Source organism: Netta rufina (genome assembly GCF_964035555.1).
Source record: "Netta rufina genome assembly, chromosome: 5".
Taxonomy (NCBI): Eukaryota; Metazoa; Chordata; class Aves; order Anseriformes; family Anatidae; genus Netta; species Netta rufina.
The window spans coordinates 45,717,739-45,736,078 of NC_140128.1; the positions used below are offsets into that span (position 1 = coordinate 45,717,739).

At 48.0% G+C, this 18,340-nt stretch overlaps 1 protein-coding gene across 1 annotated transcript in view; it reads left to right on the forward strand.

The window, feature by feature from the left end:
- The window catches only part of DAGLA (diacylglycerol lipase alpha), a gene marked incomplete at its 3' end in the record, with an annotated part of 58,309 nt that overhangs the window by 23,892 nt on the left and 16,077 nt on the right, over positions 1-18,340 (forward strand). Inside the window, exons 2-8 of the mRNA XM_084288470.1 lie at positions 4,384-4,522; positions 5,069-5,280; positions 7,681-7,782; positions 8,390-8,528; positions 11,887-11,974; positions 16,371-16,505; positions 17,184-17,261. Of these exons, the coding sequence (XP_084144596.1) occupies positions 4,428-4,522; positions 5,069-5,280; positions 7,681-7,782; positions 8,390-8,528; positions 11,887-11,974; positions 16,371-16,505; positions 17,184-17,261 (849 nt within the window). The 5' untranslated portion in view covers positions 4,384-4,427. The remainder of the gene's footprint in view (positions 1-4,383; positions 4,523-5,068; positions 5,281-7,680; positions 7,783-8,389; positions 8,529-11,886; positions 11,975-16,370; positions 16,506-17,183; positions 17,262-18,340) is intronic.

Here is an 18,340-nt window from a genome sequence, read left to right on the forward strand (position 1 = left end):
CCCCCTGGAAGGAGCAGTGCCGGGGCGGCGAGGGGCCTTGTCCTACGGTGACTGCTGCGTGTAAGCAGAGCCACCCTTAGGGCTGGGATTGCTCCATCATCCTGCACGGTGTCTTGTCGCACACAGGTCACCGCCTCGTGCCGGGGGGAGATGATGAGTGTGCCAGGCTAGCAGGGCGTCCCCCCGCGAGTGTCTCTGTGTGGACATCACCAGCGGTCCGTCAGAGCGAGAAGAAACTCGTGGCGCTGTGCGGGATCGGGTTTTGGCATGCGGTTGGCCTCACAGCTTCAGCTTGGCAGGAGTAGCGGGTCACGGTCTGAAACACAAGAGGCCGAGCGGGGACCTGGGGAGCATTCGGGGCAGCCGAGGAGGGGATGCTGAGCGAGCCCCCGGCCTGGCGGGTCTGGGGCTGGGGGACCCTCTGGAGGGGGCTCACGAGGAGTCGGCGTGGGCTGCGTGGGTGCAGCTGAGCCTCGGGTGCCTGCGTGGTGCGGGGAGCTGGGAGGCGCTGATTCTCCTGCGGGTGTTGGCGTGGCGTGGGTGGGCTCCTGCAGCACGGGGCGCGCGCAGCCCTTATCCTTGGGCTGGGGCTGGGCTCAGCTTGTGCTCACCCGCCTTCTTCCCAGGCTAATGTCAGCCGTGATGGGATGTTGGATTAGACTAAATCTCCCAGGTTTAGCTGGAATGTTGTCTCGCTGTAGCATTTTTCTCCCTTGCTCTTTTCTCTAAGCCTTCCCCTGCAGCCGGCTAATTCTCCCCTTCCCCCACATCCTGTCATACCCCAGAGCGTGTCACAAGGAATTAGCGGCTGAAAAGGCCGGCAGAGGCTGCTCCTCTGGAACAGGCTCTCCTTTCTGCGGCGGGTGGCCCCCTCTGTGTGCCCCTTTTGTGTCCCGTCCAGCTCCCCTCCCCCTGGTCATTCAGTGCGTGCCAGAGGAGATGCCGGTGGCCCAAGGCCTTCCCGGCCGGGCTCAGCACCCTCCCGATGCCTGGGTGCTTTTCCGAGCTGTGGCCGTGCCCGCGGCGCTCCCGGTGCCGCCGGCCTCGCTGCGGGAGGAGGAGGCTCGAGGTTGGCGCTGCTGGAGCCTTCCCTTCCCTCCCATCTCCCCGCACGCATCTGACAGCGTCGCCTGCTCTCGCTGCTCCCCATCCTTCCCACAATTCGCACACAATCTCCTCAGAATAGGGATGATGTCACTTCCTTCCAGAGGGTGCCGGGGGTGTGGAAGGGGGAGTCACGACCCCTGGCTCGGCTCTCGGCAGCCCCGCTGAAGAAACCAGGCTCGCGGGGAGAGGGAGTTGCCGGGAGGATGCTGCCCGGCTCCGTGGGCAGCAGGCAGGCAGCGCGCCGTCCTTCCCTCCGCCGCCCGGGCTTCTCAATGGCTGCAAGAAGAGTTTGCTGCTCCCTCCTTCGCTCGTGATGCCTGGCGCCGTGGACGTGCTCTTCTCCTGAAACGCCCTCATGGGAGAGAAGGATGAGCGGCAGCTGGACCGCGGGCCATGTAAGATTTCTGCTTCCATACATCTGCCTCTGATGCAAGGGGCAGGGCTCTGGACTCCTTGCACGCAAAGCTCGCTCCTGCATGTGCCTCCCCCGAATTTCACGTTGGGAGCTTGGGGCTTCTCGCACCACGGTTCAGATTTCAAGGTCCTGGGAATTCTTCCACTCTTTGGAGCAATTTTTGGGTCAGTGCAAGGGATTCTTGTTGTTGCAAACTAGGGTCAGTGGTCTCAGGGCTGTTTGCACTCTGACCTTCCACTTTTCCTCCCAGTTCCCCTGCTGGAACTCCCATCTTCATCTTCTGGAAATGTAACTCCTGGGATCTGCTACCCTGGCATGCAGCCAGAGTCTTCACAGTGACAGCATTATGGTGGTGCCTTTTTTTTTTTTTTTTTTTTTTTTTTTTTGTGGGCTTTACAGTCTCAGGCCTTCTATCATCTCCTTTCTTCTCAAACCAGGGACGAGGCCCTGGGCCTCACAGTTCAGGTTTGGCACGGGCAGTCTTTGAAAATTAATCGGGACTCTTTTTGCAGCGTGCTGGCTGCCTGCTAAGCATACAGCTAGGAGCAACAGCCCCACGGTGACCGGTCTCGTGTGTGACGGTGAGTGCCGGGCTGCTGCCCGAGGAATTCCCATCAGGTGCTTGCTGCTCTTGCTGATACCCTGCCCCGAGCTGGTGGGGCGGTGAAAGCAGGCGGAGAGCGCCTGCCTGCACTTGGAGGGGTCCAAGAGTTGTGGAAAGCTCCTCGGTGGGACACGGCCGTGAGCTGGGGATGACGGGAGCTGAGCTTGGCCAGAGGCAGAGCAAATGAGGATGTCGGAAAGTGCATCCACGTATACGGAGCGGGGCTAGCGGTACTGGAGGCACAGGGGCTGTCGTGCAGGCGGGTTATTCGCGGCGAGGCTGGAAGGAGTTGCCAGATGGCCAGAGGAGTGAGCAGTTTGAAGGTAGAGCTGCAATGTACCGAGTGCTCTGATTATTATGTGCTAAGGAAGTGTGAATCCAAATGGTGTTGTAATTGCACATTCGCTGTGTTTGTGGAATGGAGCGTTTCCTTCGCCCAAGTGAGTAACGTGCTGGAAGCGTCAGCCTGTTCGCTATGGAGTCTCCCGGAAAGTGCGCAAGACTTGTGCGTGTTTTCGGTGCTTGGGGACTGAAGCAGGTAGGTGGGGCTGAGCCGGTGGCCCTGGGTGTCAGCACAGCAGGGAGGCTTCTGTTTTGGGGTGGTCTGCACCGCGGGAAAGGGATGGGGTAACCGCGTGTGACTGAGTACGCCTTGGTAGGACGGGGAGGTTTCTCTACCTGCAGCAGCTGGTGCTGTGATACAGTGTGGTCTGTCACAGAACCAGCACTCGTGTTACAGTGAAGAAGGTTCAAACTAGTTTAAATGTGACCATGAAACTTGTACCGTTGTGTTGTTGTTGTTTTTTTTTTTTTTTTTAAACTTGGAGCACTTAGAGATGTGCAAGTTAAGTTTTTTGTGTGATGTGTGAGGTGCAGCAGATGATACTCCCCGTAAAATGCTGTTGGAAGTCCTGATTACATCACAAATAACAAATGGGGACACTTTCCTTTTTGCCTAGCAGCAAAATGAAAAGCTGTTGTTGCTTCCAAGACACAGCTGTGGAGCAGCGTGGTGACCACAGGTCGTGGCTGGAGCGCCCCGGCTGTGGCACGTGCAGGTGGAGGGTGGGCAGGGGCTGGGAGCCGTGCTGTGATTTGGGACTGAGATGCCTTGGGGGGACGCTCAGAGGGGAGGCCAACGCGTGTGGTGCCCTGGTCTGTGGTAGCACAGGAGGGTGCAGGTCGGGAGCGTGGTGGGGTTTGGAGTGAGTGAGGGAGGAAGCGACCATCGCTGCAGTTGGATCTCTGGTGGCTGTGGGCAGACCATGCAGAGGCAAGATCTCTGAAGTAGAAGGTGGACAAAACTGTACAGAAGGCACAGCTGCTGCTGAGGGTCCGAGTGTGTTGTACCAGAAATGCCAGAGGGGAGAGGGGGTGCTGTGGGGACAGACGGGACTGGTCTGACCCCGCAGAATTGGACTGGAGCAGGCTGGAGCGTGCACAGCAGAACTGAAGTGGTGTGGGAGAGCTCTGCTGGGAGGAGGTGTCTGGATAGCCCTGTGGAGTCTTGTGACTTATATCACTGCTGTTTCTTTTTTTAAAAAGGGTTTGTGGAGCTTTAGAAATAGGAGCACAAACAAAATGCGAGGAGGAACAGCCAGCCCCTCAATCTTCGACCTTCTTAATTGCTAGTCCCCGCCAGGGCCAACGTTGAACACAAAGGAGATGTGGAGCTGGCAGGGTGCTTTGTGCAACTTGTGGTTGAGCGAGAGATCTCCTAGGAGTTTGCTCCCTCGGCTGAGTGCTTTCTGTTGGGAGTCAGTCAATAGCTTTGTCAAATGCTACTGCTAACTGTTAATGGTGCTCTGGCTTGCTGAGCCAAGTGAGGGAGGGCACTGTTGGACGAGAGAAGAGGCTGCAGCAGGTACGTCTGTGGAAGAACACGGTAATAGGGCCTTATTTAGGGTTGAGGCCCCCGCATAACCTGTCCAAAGCACCTGGCTACTTACTGACACAGAGCTGCAACAGGATTCCCGGTAATCTTGTGAAGTGGAGCTGGGTGAGTGGTGATTTCGTCAGGTGAAGCAGGTGTTTAAGTCACCGAATCCTTCCCACCCTTCAAATTGTACCTTCTTCTCCTGTGTGCTCCTTCCCGAGCGTGCCATGCCCCCTGGTGCTGGAAGGAAGAAGCTCTACCATCTTTGGTGTAAAAATAGGGTAGCTCTCAGGTGTGGTCCTTCTGCTGGTATGGGGCTGCAGGGCTCTGCTGTTGGGGGTGAAGAGGATCAGCAGTGTCTTTGATTCTGTTCTTTTCTAGGAGGTGAGTGTCGTGCCTGCTGAACTTTCTCAGACCCACTAGCCATGCCAGGGATTGTCGTGTTCCGCCGTCGCTGGTCTGTAGGCAGCGATGACCTCGTTTTGCCAGCAGTCTTCCTCTTCCTCCTGCATACCACCTGGTAAGTGAGAAAGGCAGGATGATGGCTTGAATAATTCCATGATTTATTTATTTATTTATTTTTTGCTGCTCCTGTTCCTTACAGCTGTAATTCTTCCTGCACTTATACAAGTGTCTGGAAGGCTTCTGTGGGGCATTTCTGATGGACACCAGCATATTTCCAGCTGTTGGTTGTTTGGAGGAGTTCTCTTCTAAGTTCCAGTTCCAAAGAAAAAGCCTGACCAGAGCTCCCTTTATCCTCCTGAGCTACCCAGTATTGTCCACTGGAGTTTGGGGCAATGTTTCTGGACAGGGGCACAGGAAAAGCAATTGGAGTAGCAGATCCCATGGGATAACGTGCCTTGACATAGATCATCAAATTGTTCTGATGTGGGGCTAGCATGGATGGCTTGTGGGGAGGGGATTTCCAGAACAAATTAATACTAGTTGTCGGCAGCCAAGTTAGGTGGGACACTGAGGATCCTTGGTAACTTTGAGGACAGCAGGTGTGGGATGTTGCATGTGGCTTTCTTTGGCTTCTTGTAACGAGCTGGTTTGTGACTGGCAGGTTTGTGATCCTCTCCGTGGTGCTCTTCGGGCTGGTGTACAACCCCAACGAGGCCTGCTCGCTTAACCTGGTGGACCACGGCAGAGGCTACCTGGGCATCCTGCTCAGCTGTATGATCGCAGAGGTGGCAATCATCTGGCTCAGCATGCGAGGCAGTATCCTGTACACAGAGCCCCGGGACTCCATGCAGTATGTGCTCTATGTCAGACTGGGTAAGAGGCAGCGGCCTGAGGCCTCCTAATGACTCAGCCTCCACACTGCCATCTGCTATCGCAGAAGACTTCTCTCCCCACACCCTGACAAACACACAGCTTCTGAAAGACATCCAGATGGCCACTTGTATGTGATATGCATCTGAATACATCACATATACTGCACCCTGTCATTGCTGTAGGACTCTCATGCAGTGCCCCAAATATCTTTCTAGCAAACCTTTAACTTGTCATCCTCATTGCAATGCAGGTACATCCTTTTCCTCTAAGAAAATATGCTCCCCTTCTGTCTTGCAACACAGATCTGCCACAGTGAGATGCATCTACACCTCTCTCCCACCTTTTTTTCCACAAGTTTTCCTATGATACAGACATATGCCTTTGTAAATCATGGCTGTTCTCACCCTGAGGCATGTGCATGTCCTTGCCTGTCATATATATACTTAAATCTGCATCCACCTACCTCAAGACGTACCTGACCTCTTGACTCACATGTGATGCATCTCTCCATCCAGCAACCTGCACTCTGATACTCTACCTCCAGGCACTTGGAGATAAATAGGTTTGCCACCTGCTCACTAGTTGCATTCTCTCTTAGGGTGCATATTTATCTTGTGTTCCTAAAAACATTTCCTGTTTTGCACACTCACTAAGAACTAGGCTGTAAAAGGGATTGTTCTTTAGTCTGTCATTCAGGGTTTCCATTTTAGTTTTTCTTCTCTCCTCTGGTATTCCAGAATAGAATACTGCTATTCTCTTCTAGATACAGAAACTTGATTGGATTTTTTTTTTTTCTGCTAGGTGACGATTCTAAGAGAATCTTTCGGAGAGGCAGGGTCAAGTCCATTCCAACAAAGCATTGCATGTTTTTGCATCGCATGTTTTTGCTGGATTGTTTTCATGCAAAATTTGCTAAAATATGGGTAACCTTGCTTGAAAGCTCTGTCTGGGAGACATTTCCGCCTTTGAGTGCTAAGTGCAAATCATTAACATGAAGAGCAAACAAATCTTTCTCTCCAGTTTCCCAGACACACTGCGGTCTCCCTAGGGAAGCACGTAGAGCCTGACAGCTTGAGTAACACTGTTAAAAACAGACTAAATGGGGCAAGGGAAGGAGAGAGAATCCAAAGCGCCATTTTCCTACCCAAGAATAATCCAGATTTCTTCCCTGTCTGTGTTAAACTAGACCCATGTTCAGATGCTGTTTTTACACTGTAACATGGGTCTTATGTATGTTTAGCTGATGTTTTTTACTCTTAACAGTTTTGTCAGCTCTGATGATAGACGTAGGGCTGTGACCTTTTCATGGGCAAGGTCCGTGCGATTGTCCTGTTTCAGCATGTGATATTTAGTGCCTACGAACCGAAGGATATAGCTCTGATGTGAGCCCACAACAGCCTTGTCTGTGCTGCTGCTGCTGCTCCTGCTCTGCAGCTGGCGCTCTCAGAGGGGAGGTCAGCTAAGGAGGGCAATGCCAAGTGCTGCTTCAGAACGTAGGTTGCGCTGATGAGGGGCTGGGTCCAGCTCTGGTTTCTGGCCCATTGCTCTCACAAGCTGTTTGCTACCTGGCTCTTTGAACCAGTCTTTCTGGGATGGTGAGAGTCTCTAGCAGACCACCTGCTGCCCGATACTATGCCCATGTGTAGATGAGGAGGGTGGATGGTCAGGCATCAGGCTGGAACGTGGGTTCAGTCTCAGCTCCACCAACAGCATGCTAGGCGTATCAAAGTAAGCTGCTTACTCTCTCAGTACCTGGCTCCCCGTCTATACTTCGGGGTGGTAATGCATTGAGGAAGTGAGGATGGGCACTTGGTTGCGTTCCCCAACTTCTTTGTTGAACCACTGTTAACCCCCAGGTTTTTCGCTCACTGCCAGGGTATTGTGCAGAACTGAGGAGCCAGTAAATGCTTCCTTCAGGACTGCATCCTGGCAACTGTTGCTGTAAGGACTGCAAAGGACAGAGGTGATGGGAACATGTGCTCAGTGTAGTAAGCAGAATTAATCCTGGGTACACATCCCTATTTACTCCATTTCTTTGAATCAGGCCAGCTCTCTGAGGTGATTGAGAATCACCTAGGTGGTGATTCTTATTACCTGGGAGTCTTTCCACTGCCATGGGTGGAAGGTTGATTCACACCTCTGCAGCCAGAGTACTTGCACATAGAGCTGTGTGGTCCCTGTGTCACTTAGGAGTAGTTACTGTTACGGAGGCATTACGTTTTTGGTTAGCTTTCTTGAATAACTCCTTCCAAAGCACTGGGGCCCAGTCCTGCCATCATTTAGCCTATGCCACTGCTGTAACGAACCTGTCTTTGAGATTCCTCTCCAGAAGATGAGGAGAGGCAGTCATTAATCCTTAGGGAGATGCTGCTACTATTCATTGTGTTCCTTTTGTTTCAGCTATCTTGGTGATTGAGTTTGTGTATGCTATTGTGGGCATCATTTGGCTAACGCAGTACTACACTTCCTGCAATGATATCACCGCAAAGAGTGTCACTTTGGGTATGTATTTGGAGTGTGGTTTGTGTGCAGTCCTGTGTATGCGCAGACATCCTCTTGCCTTGGAGAGCTAATTCATTCATGCATGTGGGGATTGACTGTTGGAAGTGGATTGTAGCTGTAAATGTGGTGCTTGTTTCCCTGAGACATTAGAGCTCAGAACAGTTGTTCTATTCATTTGTCTGTGCTGTCTGCACCGAGGCAAGAATTCACATTCCCATGGAAGGGTCTGACTGGGGAATCTGAAAGACCTGGTTCCTCTTCTGGTCAAAATGGCTTTACCATTTTTCTAGAATTTCTTTTCAATCCCTCAGCGGACTGGTTGGGGGCTGATGGTAATGTTACAGTCCACCTAGGTACTCAATGAGTGTTTAATGGCCTGCTGCATGGGCAATCTCCTAAAACAGCTGGAAAACCTAGCTGTGGTCAGAAGCCTTTGCAGAGGATATTTACTCGTGCTGCAGCTGGCTGCAAAAGTATTTGGGTTAAATTCCTCTGTCTGCCCTGCAGCAACGGAGAGGTACGTGTGATGTCTGTGGAGAAGAGCAGAGAACGATGATGCTGCCAAGACTTAAGGGCAGAGCACCTGACTCCTCTTCTTTCTTTGTAGGAATGGTTGTGTGCAACTGGGTTGTCATCCTGAGCGTCTGCATCACGGTCCTGTGCGTCTTCGACCCGACAGGCCGGACCTTTGTCAAACTGCGTGCCACGAAGCGGAGACAGCGCAACTTGAGGACATACAACCTGCGGTAAAGCAGCATTTCTGGAAGGGTGCCCTGCTTTCTTTGCTTCTTGGCATTCTCCCTGCCTTGCTTCAGGGAGCGTTCAGCTTCAGGCGTTGCTTCCCTTTGGTGAGGGTGATTTTGGAGGAATGCAGCGCAGACTGTCAGGTGCTGTGTGTGGGCATCTGTATCTAAAGGAGGCAAAGCAACGAGGTATCTGGATGGATTATGCATTAGTCACTGGTTTTGTAAATACTTGCTAGCCCCTTGAACCACAGTGCTGATCATAACAGCTTGTTTGTCTGTCCTGTAACATTGTGTTTTGCCTAGTAACAGCAAGGCAGTGCTTAGATTTTGCTTAGGTAGAGGCATCTCCTTCCAAAGCCATTTCCTCCTTTATTTTTATCTGCAAAATAGGACCTTTTGGCCTGAGATTTCTTGTATTTGGTTTTGGCCAGGAAACAGTTTCTTTTGTGTTGGAAGCTAGATGTTTTAATTAAGAATTGATTGCATCTTTGAGCTACCCAGATGGGGATGTGAAAGCTTTTTTCACCAAGCAAGGCATTTTTCAGAAGCTTTTTCCAGTAGTGGGACAACACAAACAGGCTTTTGTTTTATTATGCAGTCTTGACATATGTAACTGTCAGCAAGGAATGTGGCTTTGTAGGACTGAGGGCATTATGTTTTGAATGTTAAAAATGAGACTTTTTAAAACAAAAATACTCTGCAAATTTTGTATTTCTCATTGGGAATGTATATTCAAGGAGTGTTTCGGATATGTGCTCATTCAGTGTCTTGAAATGGGATGCTTCAGACTGTATTTTTCTGTAGGAAAAAAGTACTTAGACTCTTCTAAGGGCCACACAACAAGCTTTTTTTGAAGGCAAGCTTTGTTTGAAGGAGCCTGGTTTTTACTGCAGAATATAAGATGCTCTTTCTTACCTTTCCAGTATGTTACTAACGCTGTCCTTGGATGTTCAGTTAGTGCCATGTAAGCCTAATGTGTGCAATTGCTGCATTATGATCAAGACATTCCTATGCAGGTCTGGATGAGAAGCTGGAAGACGCTATGAAGATACTGTGGATCTTGTACCCCACAAAAAATAAAAACTGTTGGGTTTAATCCATGTTTTTTCCCCAAGGGAAAACTGAGTGCCACAGGTTACGAAGTTCTTTTTGCTGGAGAACTTAAGGTAGCACAAAACAAAACACCAAAAATGATCTGCCCTCTGGAATTTTAAGATCCCAGACAACTGAGTGAAGGTATTTGTCCCTTGGGCCATGGCCAGGTTTTTCCCTCCAGGCCTGTAACATTTTCAGAGAGCTTGTGCTTGCTGTTTGCAGATTTCTACTGTAGAAAGGGGAGCGTTAACAGATGTTAACAAGCACAGTGCTCTGGGCTGCAATGTGAGAGGGAAACATAAAATATTACTACAGGTTTGCTGCTAAAGCAGTTGTTTCCAGAGTATATTTTGAAATTCTCCACTTAAAACAATCCTTCTGAGGAGTATGCTTTGAAGTTTTCAGCCTGTTTCTGGATTGTGATTCTGCAAGATGCTGAGGACCAGCCATTCCTATTGAAGTCCCTCGGTCTGATAGAGCCTTCTGACGTTACAGCAGTAATTTGACCTTTGCATTACCTTAATCTGAGCCATGTTTCCTTTGTCTTAACTCATAAAAGTACTTGGTTTGTTTGTCACAATTAGGAAACATGTGACTTTGTCTTCCTTTTTGTGGTACTCTGTAACTTACTGGACTCTGCTACAGAGTGGTTTTCCTTTACTAGTGGCATCTTGATGTGTGGGGGCTTTTACAATCTTGCAGAGCTAACAGAATAAATCAAAACAAATGACGCAATTAATTGTGCTGAGACTTTTTTCTAAGAAACTTGCTCTGGGGCTCATAATAAACGTGTGGAAGTTCACTGTTAGGAAGAAAGAATTTGGGAAAAGTTGGAGTGAAAATAGCTCAGAGCACACTGGCTTTTCAGCCCCCGCGGTGGAGTTGTGAAGTTCTTTGCATTGCTGCCTGAGTTCTGTGGAGTTTTGTAGAGCAAACTGGCGTTGCCAGCTCTGTCTTAAGACCCATGTATTCCTGTTCGACTCTTTGGAATCTTCCTTGGAGGTTATGGGTAGTTTTATAATGTTCAGGCATGAGCTGATGGATAGCCGTGCAGAATCTCCTCCTCCTGTTGCAGGCAGGTGCTTGTTTACCAGCATCTTTTTCTGCCAGGTGCAACCCACTCTTTGTGCTTGGGATCTTCCTGACGTGATCATTTGGCAGAAAAATGGTGGTGGTCTTGATTTGGTCTTGATTGATTAACATGGGTCTGCCCCATGTGAAGTTAGTGTTCACATTAAAAAGATCCTGCATGAGAAGAGCTGTGGACTTTCTCACATGCAGGTGGCATGGCTGTCTGGCAAAAAAAAAAAAAAAAAAAAAGTCACCTGCTTCAACAGTGCCAAGTCTGACTTGATCTCAGGTTTGTTCTGCAGGAATGCTAGTTAAACATAAGGGACTGTCACCCTGCAAAGTGTTGTAACTAGGGCAAGCTCACGACAGTGGAATGAACTCAGCTGTAGTTTATTTTAAATAGGGTTGTCCGATTAGCTAATTTTGAACTGAAATTGAAATGTCATATAAACCAAATGTGGGTTGAGTGAAACCTTCTGTATTCAGGCTCTTTTAACCTTTTCTAAATTGAAAGAGAACGTTTAGCTTGCTTTTCCCTTTTCAGATTAAAGTTATGCACTGTACTTGAAAAAAGAATAGGCTTTTTTCAGTTCTATATTACTGCATTACTTAGCATAAATATGTTTTTCCAAATAAGCAATTTATTGGAAAGATTTGCACAGCTTTTATTTTAAGTACTCAGTATCTTTTGTAACCCTCCCCGCCCAAGGTAAAGTGTTAGCACTGAGTGGTGGTATGTCAGAACTACCAAGTTTCTGATGCAGCTACCAAGTTTCCAGTAGATACTCCTTCCATTCAGAGAATCATAGAGTGGCTCAGCTTGGAAGTGACCTTAAAGATCATCTAGTTCCAAAGAGGTGGAACACCTCTTCTGTGCACCACCAGGTGCTTGGACATGCTGCCTTCAGCAGATGATATAGAACAACCATCTTGCTCAGGAAGGATGCCGTCTATATAAAAACAGAGGCTTGGTCCTGGCTAGAACATTGATACGCTCACTTTCCTATGAAATGAGCTCAGTCTTTAAACTGTGTGAGGTCTCCTTTTCTCTGCTAGAGCAACATAAATGTAAGAGTAAGGCTTAGGATGCATTTTACCTGTGGCTGCATGGTTTATTTGATCATACTGTTGTTTTGTCATGTTCTTCTGCCTGCCCCCATGTGCTGACCTACCCTTTATTTCTTTACTGCAGACACCGCCTGGAAGAAGGGCAGGCCAGCAGCTGGACACGCCGACTCAAAGTTTTTCTTTGCTGCACGCGGACAAAAGACTCTCAGTCGGTAGGTACCAAGTATCTCCTGTCGGAGAGCAAACTCTGTGTGTGGCTGATGGTACGTGGGACTCAGCAGAGCACAGCAGTGTGGGATTCCTGCTGTCAAACCTGGACGTATCTCATTTCCCTGTAAATGTTCTTTGAGATCTGGAGCCACAATGAGTCCAGTAAGCCTTGAGAACAGTGTATGCAAGGATCGAAAATGTCCTTCAAGAAGCAGCAAGCTGAGCTGCCTCCCAGAATGAAAAGTCTTGAAGTTTTGCTGTATGTTAGTTCCTTTTCCTTCCTTTTAGCCTGAGTGGGTTGAATTAAAACTTGTATTTCTGCAGGAGGAAACCTGGGTATTCTGTGCAAAAACAGAAGCTGGTGTTTCCCTTTAGGTGCAGATTTTCACCTTTCAACATTGCTGGGGAGGGCAGCTGTCTCTTTCAAAACAGCCAGTCTTAACCTTCTGCTTTTGAGTATTACAGGATGCTCTCTAGGACAGGTAATAGCACAGAAAAGCAATGTTGTTTGTCAGTTTTAGGCTCTTCTCCTGAAGTTGTTCTTTACCTTGCTGTTGTGGCAAACTGGGGTGATTTTAAGTGAAGATACTGGTGGAAAAATACATCTTTCATCAATGTAGGTTCAGCACTTGACAGCACTTTGGTCAGATTCAGTTTCCTTTTGCTTAGGCAGTTTCTCTTACTGTTTGAGTTTGTCTTTTATGCTTCAAAAAGAGACCTCTTTGAAAGGGGGGAAAATGTAAACCTGTCAGAATTGGTAAAGGAGTATTTCTAGATACCAAGTGGTTCAAACCTACCATCTAATCCATGAATTCAAATGAAGATTGACACTTTGAAGTTTTTATGTGCTACAGTTGGTACTTTCTTTCCCAGAAAACAGCTTGGGGGGTGGGAAGGGGTTTGGGAAGAGGGAACACAGGAAGGTAAGGGGTTGATTTTCGCTTCCATAAAAGTTATCAGTGCATTCATTCCTACTGAAAGCAGTGGGAGCAGGTTTTTATATGTTAAGGTGGTATTCAGCAGGACTCCCAATGACCTGGTGGAGGTGTGAATAATAAGGTAAAGAATTTTGCTGGTGACTCTTCTATTTAGGTTGGTGAGAATTAAGAGTATCTGAGAACTCCTGAAGGACCAAGCAGAACAAGGGAATTATCAATGATAAACGAAAGTCATAATAGAAAAAGATGAGGTGATACGTACGCATTTGAAGAAACAAATCACTCACATACGCTGATAGGCTCTGAATTAGTTACAACCTCTCAGGAAAAGAGCTAGGAGTTATCAAGGGCACCTCAACAAAGACATAACTGCACAGCAGTGACAAAAAAAAAAAAAAAAAACACCCAGAAAAAAACATTTAACTTCAGTGGAAGGGCATAGAAAATGACAGGAAAGCCATCAAGGGACCGGCCACATCAGTGATGTTCTCACTAAATATAGTTTGATCTCCTAAAAGATGCAGCAGAAAGAGGAGCGTAATGGAAGGGACGTGAGCTTGTATAGGAAGAGAAATAAGACTGGGATTTTAACCTCAAAAGGAAAAGGTGCAATAAGATGAAAAGCCATGTAAAAATAATGGAGAGTCAGGTGCAGGCTACCTGAACATGTGTTCATCACAGATGGCAACCAGTATGAGTTAGATTAAAAAGGGTTGTTGGTAAGTGCTGCGTAGTTATCCTCAGGGTGCGGTTTCCGAAGTGTGGATGGCGGCAGGAGTTGTCACAGCCCTTCTGCAGAAATCCAGCAAGTGTTCTGGCGTGCTGGTCCTCCCAGGCGCTCCTGCAGTACTGGACAAAACACCTCGTGGCTCCTGGGGGACATCCGGCCCCGAGCTGCTGTCCTGCTCAGGAGGAACGGCCCAGGACTGCTGACCTTCACAGATCTGCTAGAGCTGCTTAGGAAAATCTGTCTGGAAAACCGCAACGAAACAAGCTTTGTGTTGTGGCAGCTCAAAGAGCAGCGTTCCCTTGGTGGTTACGTTCTGCCCCTCTGCTTTTTGGGTGCACCAGCTTCCCTCCTGCCTGGCAGCACCTCCAGGTGCCTTGCCTGGGTACCCAGAGCCGCCTGCCCTCAGGGCAGTGCGGGCACTGCAGCCTGGCTTGGGAGCCCTGAGGGGCAGCCAAATGTCCTGATTCCTGAACAAATGTATTTTATCTAGGAATGCAACATATTTCACCTCGTGTCAGGATTTTTTTTAAACAAACTTCTCATTCTGCTGTGACTGTTGGTTTCTACTTTTTTTTCTAGTTGAGCATAAAAGCAGATACCAGAATCTTCAAATTCCTTGTGCTATTGAATTCCCACTTTACATTCAGCTTGTGTGATTTCCAGGCTCTTTTCTTTGAAGAAACAAGCTCTGACTTTGTCCTGGCATGGCAGTGTGTGGAATGAATGCATATGTAATGGATCAGAAATGAATCCTTTGCTGCCTCTCCCAGGCTTCATGGGAAAAAATGTTCTAGCAGGGGATGATTGTCCTCTGAGCTGGAAAATAGAGTTCTTCTGAGCGGACGTGGCATCAGGGCAAGAATCTGTTTTAAGGGTTTGGAGTCAAGTCTGCAGCACTAAGGCTCTGCCAGCCCCAGAGCCTCCAGGGTTTGTAGCAGAACACTGCAGACAATCCCACAGTGTCATATCCAGTGCTCCAGCAGAAACCCCTCCTTTGGAACAAAACACATGTGTTGGACTCTTTGTTCTGACCTTTTATTTTGGTCAGAGTGTTAAAAGGAGGGGTTGTTATTTCGTTATATTTTATATTGAGTCCATTTGCATTTCTTGCATGCTTGTAGGAACGGTGGTAGGATTTATGGGGTTGGTACTTTGAGGACTACGTGGTTGTAATGTTGGAGAGGTTGATGCAAGTCCATTTGCTCTTCAGAAGCACAGCTGGTGTGGAAACCTGCACAGTTGGCACCTGAAGTCCCATTCCTAAAGATGATTTAACTTCCTTTTGTAGGCATGTGAAAAAATACAGAAAGTAATCTCGCACTCCAGGAGTTTGTCAGAGATGAATGAATGTAGGTCACTGCCTACCAGCCTGCTAGGGGGAGAAGGGACTTACTTTCTTGCCTGTCAAAGAGATGGAGAGATTCTGACCTGAAGACCAGCCTTTCTTGAACAGCCCAGGCTTTCTACAGACCAGACTGCAGTCACGTGGCCTGAACTCTGAGTAAAGGCTGCTATGAAAATACAGGCTTGGAAGTTCAGGACGAGACTGTTAAATCTTCATAGGAAAGGTTTAGCAATGGCATGAGTGAAAATACTGACTATCTGTGTCCCACAGCACTTGCTAAGTCCCACTTTTTATTTGTTTATCCCTTGGGTCGCTTCTGCCTTTAAGTTCATTGTTCTGAGCGATGGCCAGACGCATCACCTTGCAGTCCAGCCCATCTCCAACCTCCCAAACCATTCTCACTCAAGGCCCCATGTTCTTTCATGGTACAGAGCCAAAGGGAAAACAACATTCCTCATCAAAATCTATGTCACTCTGCTTCACAGCCTTTGGGTGACTTTTGAAGATCACTTCCACTTCCCTCCCTTCTGTGGTGTTTTCCTTTTTTTTTTTGGGGGGGGGGTGGTCACTTTCTCTGCTGGAACTCTGCATTTAATGACTCAGATCTCTTTTTACAGGTTTTTCTCTTCAGGCCCTTTTGCTTGGGTGTGGTCCAAGATAAACTTGGAAAAGCTTGGTAACTTGCTCAGCTCTTTCAGTACCACAAGCTGTAGTATGTAACACCTGCTTGTCGTGATTTAACTCTTTGAAATCGTATAACAAAGAGTGTGATAACAAACAATGTAAGCGACAGAGACAGTTTGGTGGCAGGATTCAGAAATCCCTCACTTTCTCTGTGGGGTACCAGGGATGGTGAGGTCTAGCTTAAGTATGGGGAAAATGATTCCAGGACGGAGTTACGGAACTGAAGAGACTGTTAAATAGGACAAAATTGGTGCACTTTTCCTGAATCACCTTTGTTCTACTGAAATTGCTTTTGAGGATAAAGTAGGACTCTGAGATGACATTGGATTGGGATTTGTTTGGTTCTTGGCTTACTTCCTGTGCCTTATTTACAATGCAGAGATGAAAATGTTTCCCTTCCCTCCCTTTGTGTTTGCCTTGCCTGTTTTGATGTTGAGGTGGTCTGTTTATCCACACGGAGGCAACCAGCACAGTGCAAATTCAGTCTCAGCTGAGACCTATGTGCGCAACTACGTAAAATACGAAGGACATTAATAACGATTAGGTCAGATATGGTGTTCCCTGAAGGAATCCCATGGATGTTTTGGAGAGTGCTACAGAAATGAGGCCATTGCTGCCGCATTGGTTTTCATTCTGTGTCCTGTTTTGAGGCTCCCCACACCCAAACTCCTCCTAAACCTGTCTCTCCGTGGATTTTGCAGGACGCCTACTCTGAAATCGCCTACCTTTTTGCTGAGTTTTTCCGAGACCTTGACATCGTCCCATCTGACATCATTGCAGGCCTGGTTCTTCTGCGGCAACGACAACGGGCAAAGCGCAATGCTGTGCTGGATGAGGTGGGTAGAGGGGGCGTGCTGCTGTGCACAGAGGTGGTAGGCATTTCACCTGGCCTCTGACTTAACCTGTTGCTCTTTTGACTTGCTGTGTGAGAACTGCGTGTCTCTGCCCACCTTGTTTCTGTTGTGTGAGGGGCTGTTGCCAGTCACTGAGCTGTAAAATAAGTTCTATTCTTTTTCCAAGACTCCCAAAAGGGCCCAAATGACACTAAGTTGGGCTTGAAACCTGTTGTCTTTTCTAGGCAGGTGATACATACAGATTTAGCTCTAGACCCCAGATGGGCAAGTGCCTTGAAGGAGGAGGCAGTTACTTTGAAGTGAATGGGAGGATTACTCCTTCTATACAGTGATGTAGAGAAGACTTCAGCATTTGGACAGAACTGCAGCAGGAGCATCAGGGAAAAATTCCTGAATTCTCAAGCTGTTACTGGCATTGAGATTTCCAGATTGCTAACTCAATAGAGAAGTTGTGTGTGGTTTTTTTTTTTTTTTTTTTTTTTTTTTCCTCAGAGGTGATGTTCAGACAGCAGTGATCAAATCAGGCAGAAATCAGAACCCATACAGGAGACTGGTCAAGATGCTTGCTAACAATCTTGTCCCATGTTACATACATAGTTCTTATGTGGATTTTTGTCTTGGTGTCACAGAGAAGAATTTTTGTCTGTTTGTGACTTACAGGCAAACAATGACATTTTAGCTTTTCTGTCTGGGATGCCAGTGACCAGGAACACAAAGTATCTGGATCTGAAAAATGCGGTAAGTCACTGGACTGTGATCTTGCAAACTCACCATACCTCCTGTGTAGCCTGTTTTCTTTTTTTTTTTTTTTTTTTTTTTTCAGTGGTTTCTCTTTTCTTCTGCCCCTCTGGAATTACCACAGAAATTAAGATTGGTACAATAGAATAAAAATGCTTGCTCTCCTGAAGCTTTGTGTTCAGATCACTTTTAAAGCCTTATCTGCCTCTGTCCTCCACGTGGCGGGAAGTGGTAGTATTTCCACTCAGATAGGGAAAGACAATGCGAGGCGTCTCCGAAGCCAGATGTACGAGTTCAGTGCTGCAGCCAGGAATGTTGTGCAGAGCTCCATATGGTGGCACCAGCAGCAGAGCTCGTGAAGCCCAGCAGGCAGGGCTCCATCACGATGAGGGAAGGGAGCTTCCTGGAGCGAGATGGCCTTCCTTCCTGGGGCTGGTTCTGTCAGCAGTTCTCAGGATGGAAATGGCTGCAGTCTGCTTTATGTAAATTGAGCTTGGCTTTTCTCCTGGCATGCTCCTGTTGCAGCCCTTCATCTGGGCTATATTCACACTCCTTGATTAGACGATACTGCTGCAAGAGATGCAAGACTGACCCAATCCCAGTATCTCTGATCAAGCAATTCTGTGATTAACCTGCTTGTGCCTATGCTGTACTCTGCTGCATTTAATGCTAACATCCTGCTTGTGTTCAGCCTGTCTCCTTCTGCATAGGGTGCTCGGGGAGCAATATCAGCATGGCTTATAGAAGACAGCACTGGGGCACGTGGCCTCACCCTGTCTTTATGGTCCTCTCTGGGCATCTTCCTTATGGCCTGTGCCCATGTGGAGCAGTGTATTTAGAGAGCTCATCTTTCTGAGACTTAAATTAGTTTCTCCTACGTTCAGAGAGGGTTGGGTGGGGTAAAACCCACAGAGAATGACCTTCCTTTGCAGCAGGGTGTTTGATACATAGAGGAGAATGCCTATAGAACTAACTTCTGCCTTTGTTAAGCAGCTAGCAGGGCCCCTCGGATCACAACAATGGCATAGCTATACTGGGAGGGGAGGGAGAGGATCTTGCTAGAGCATAACCAGCGCACT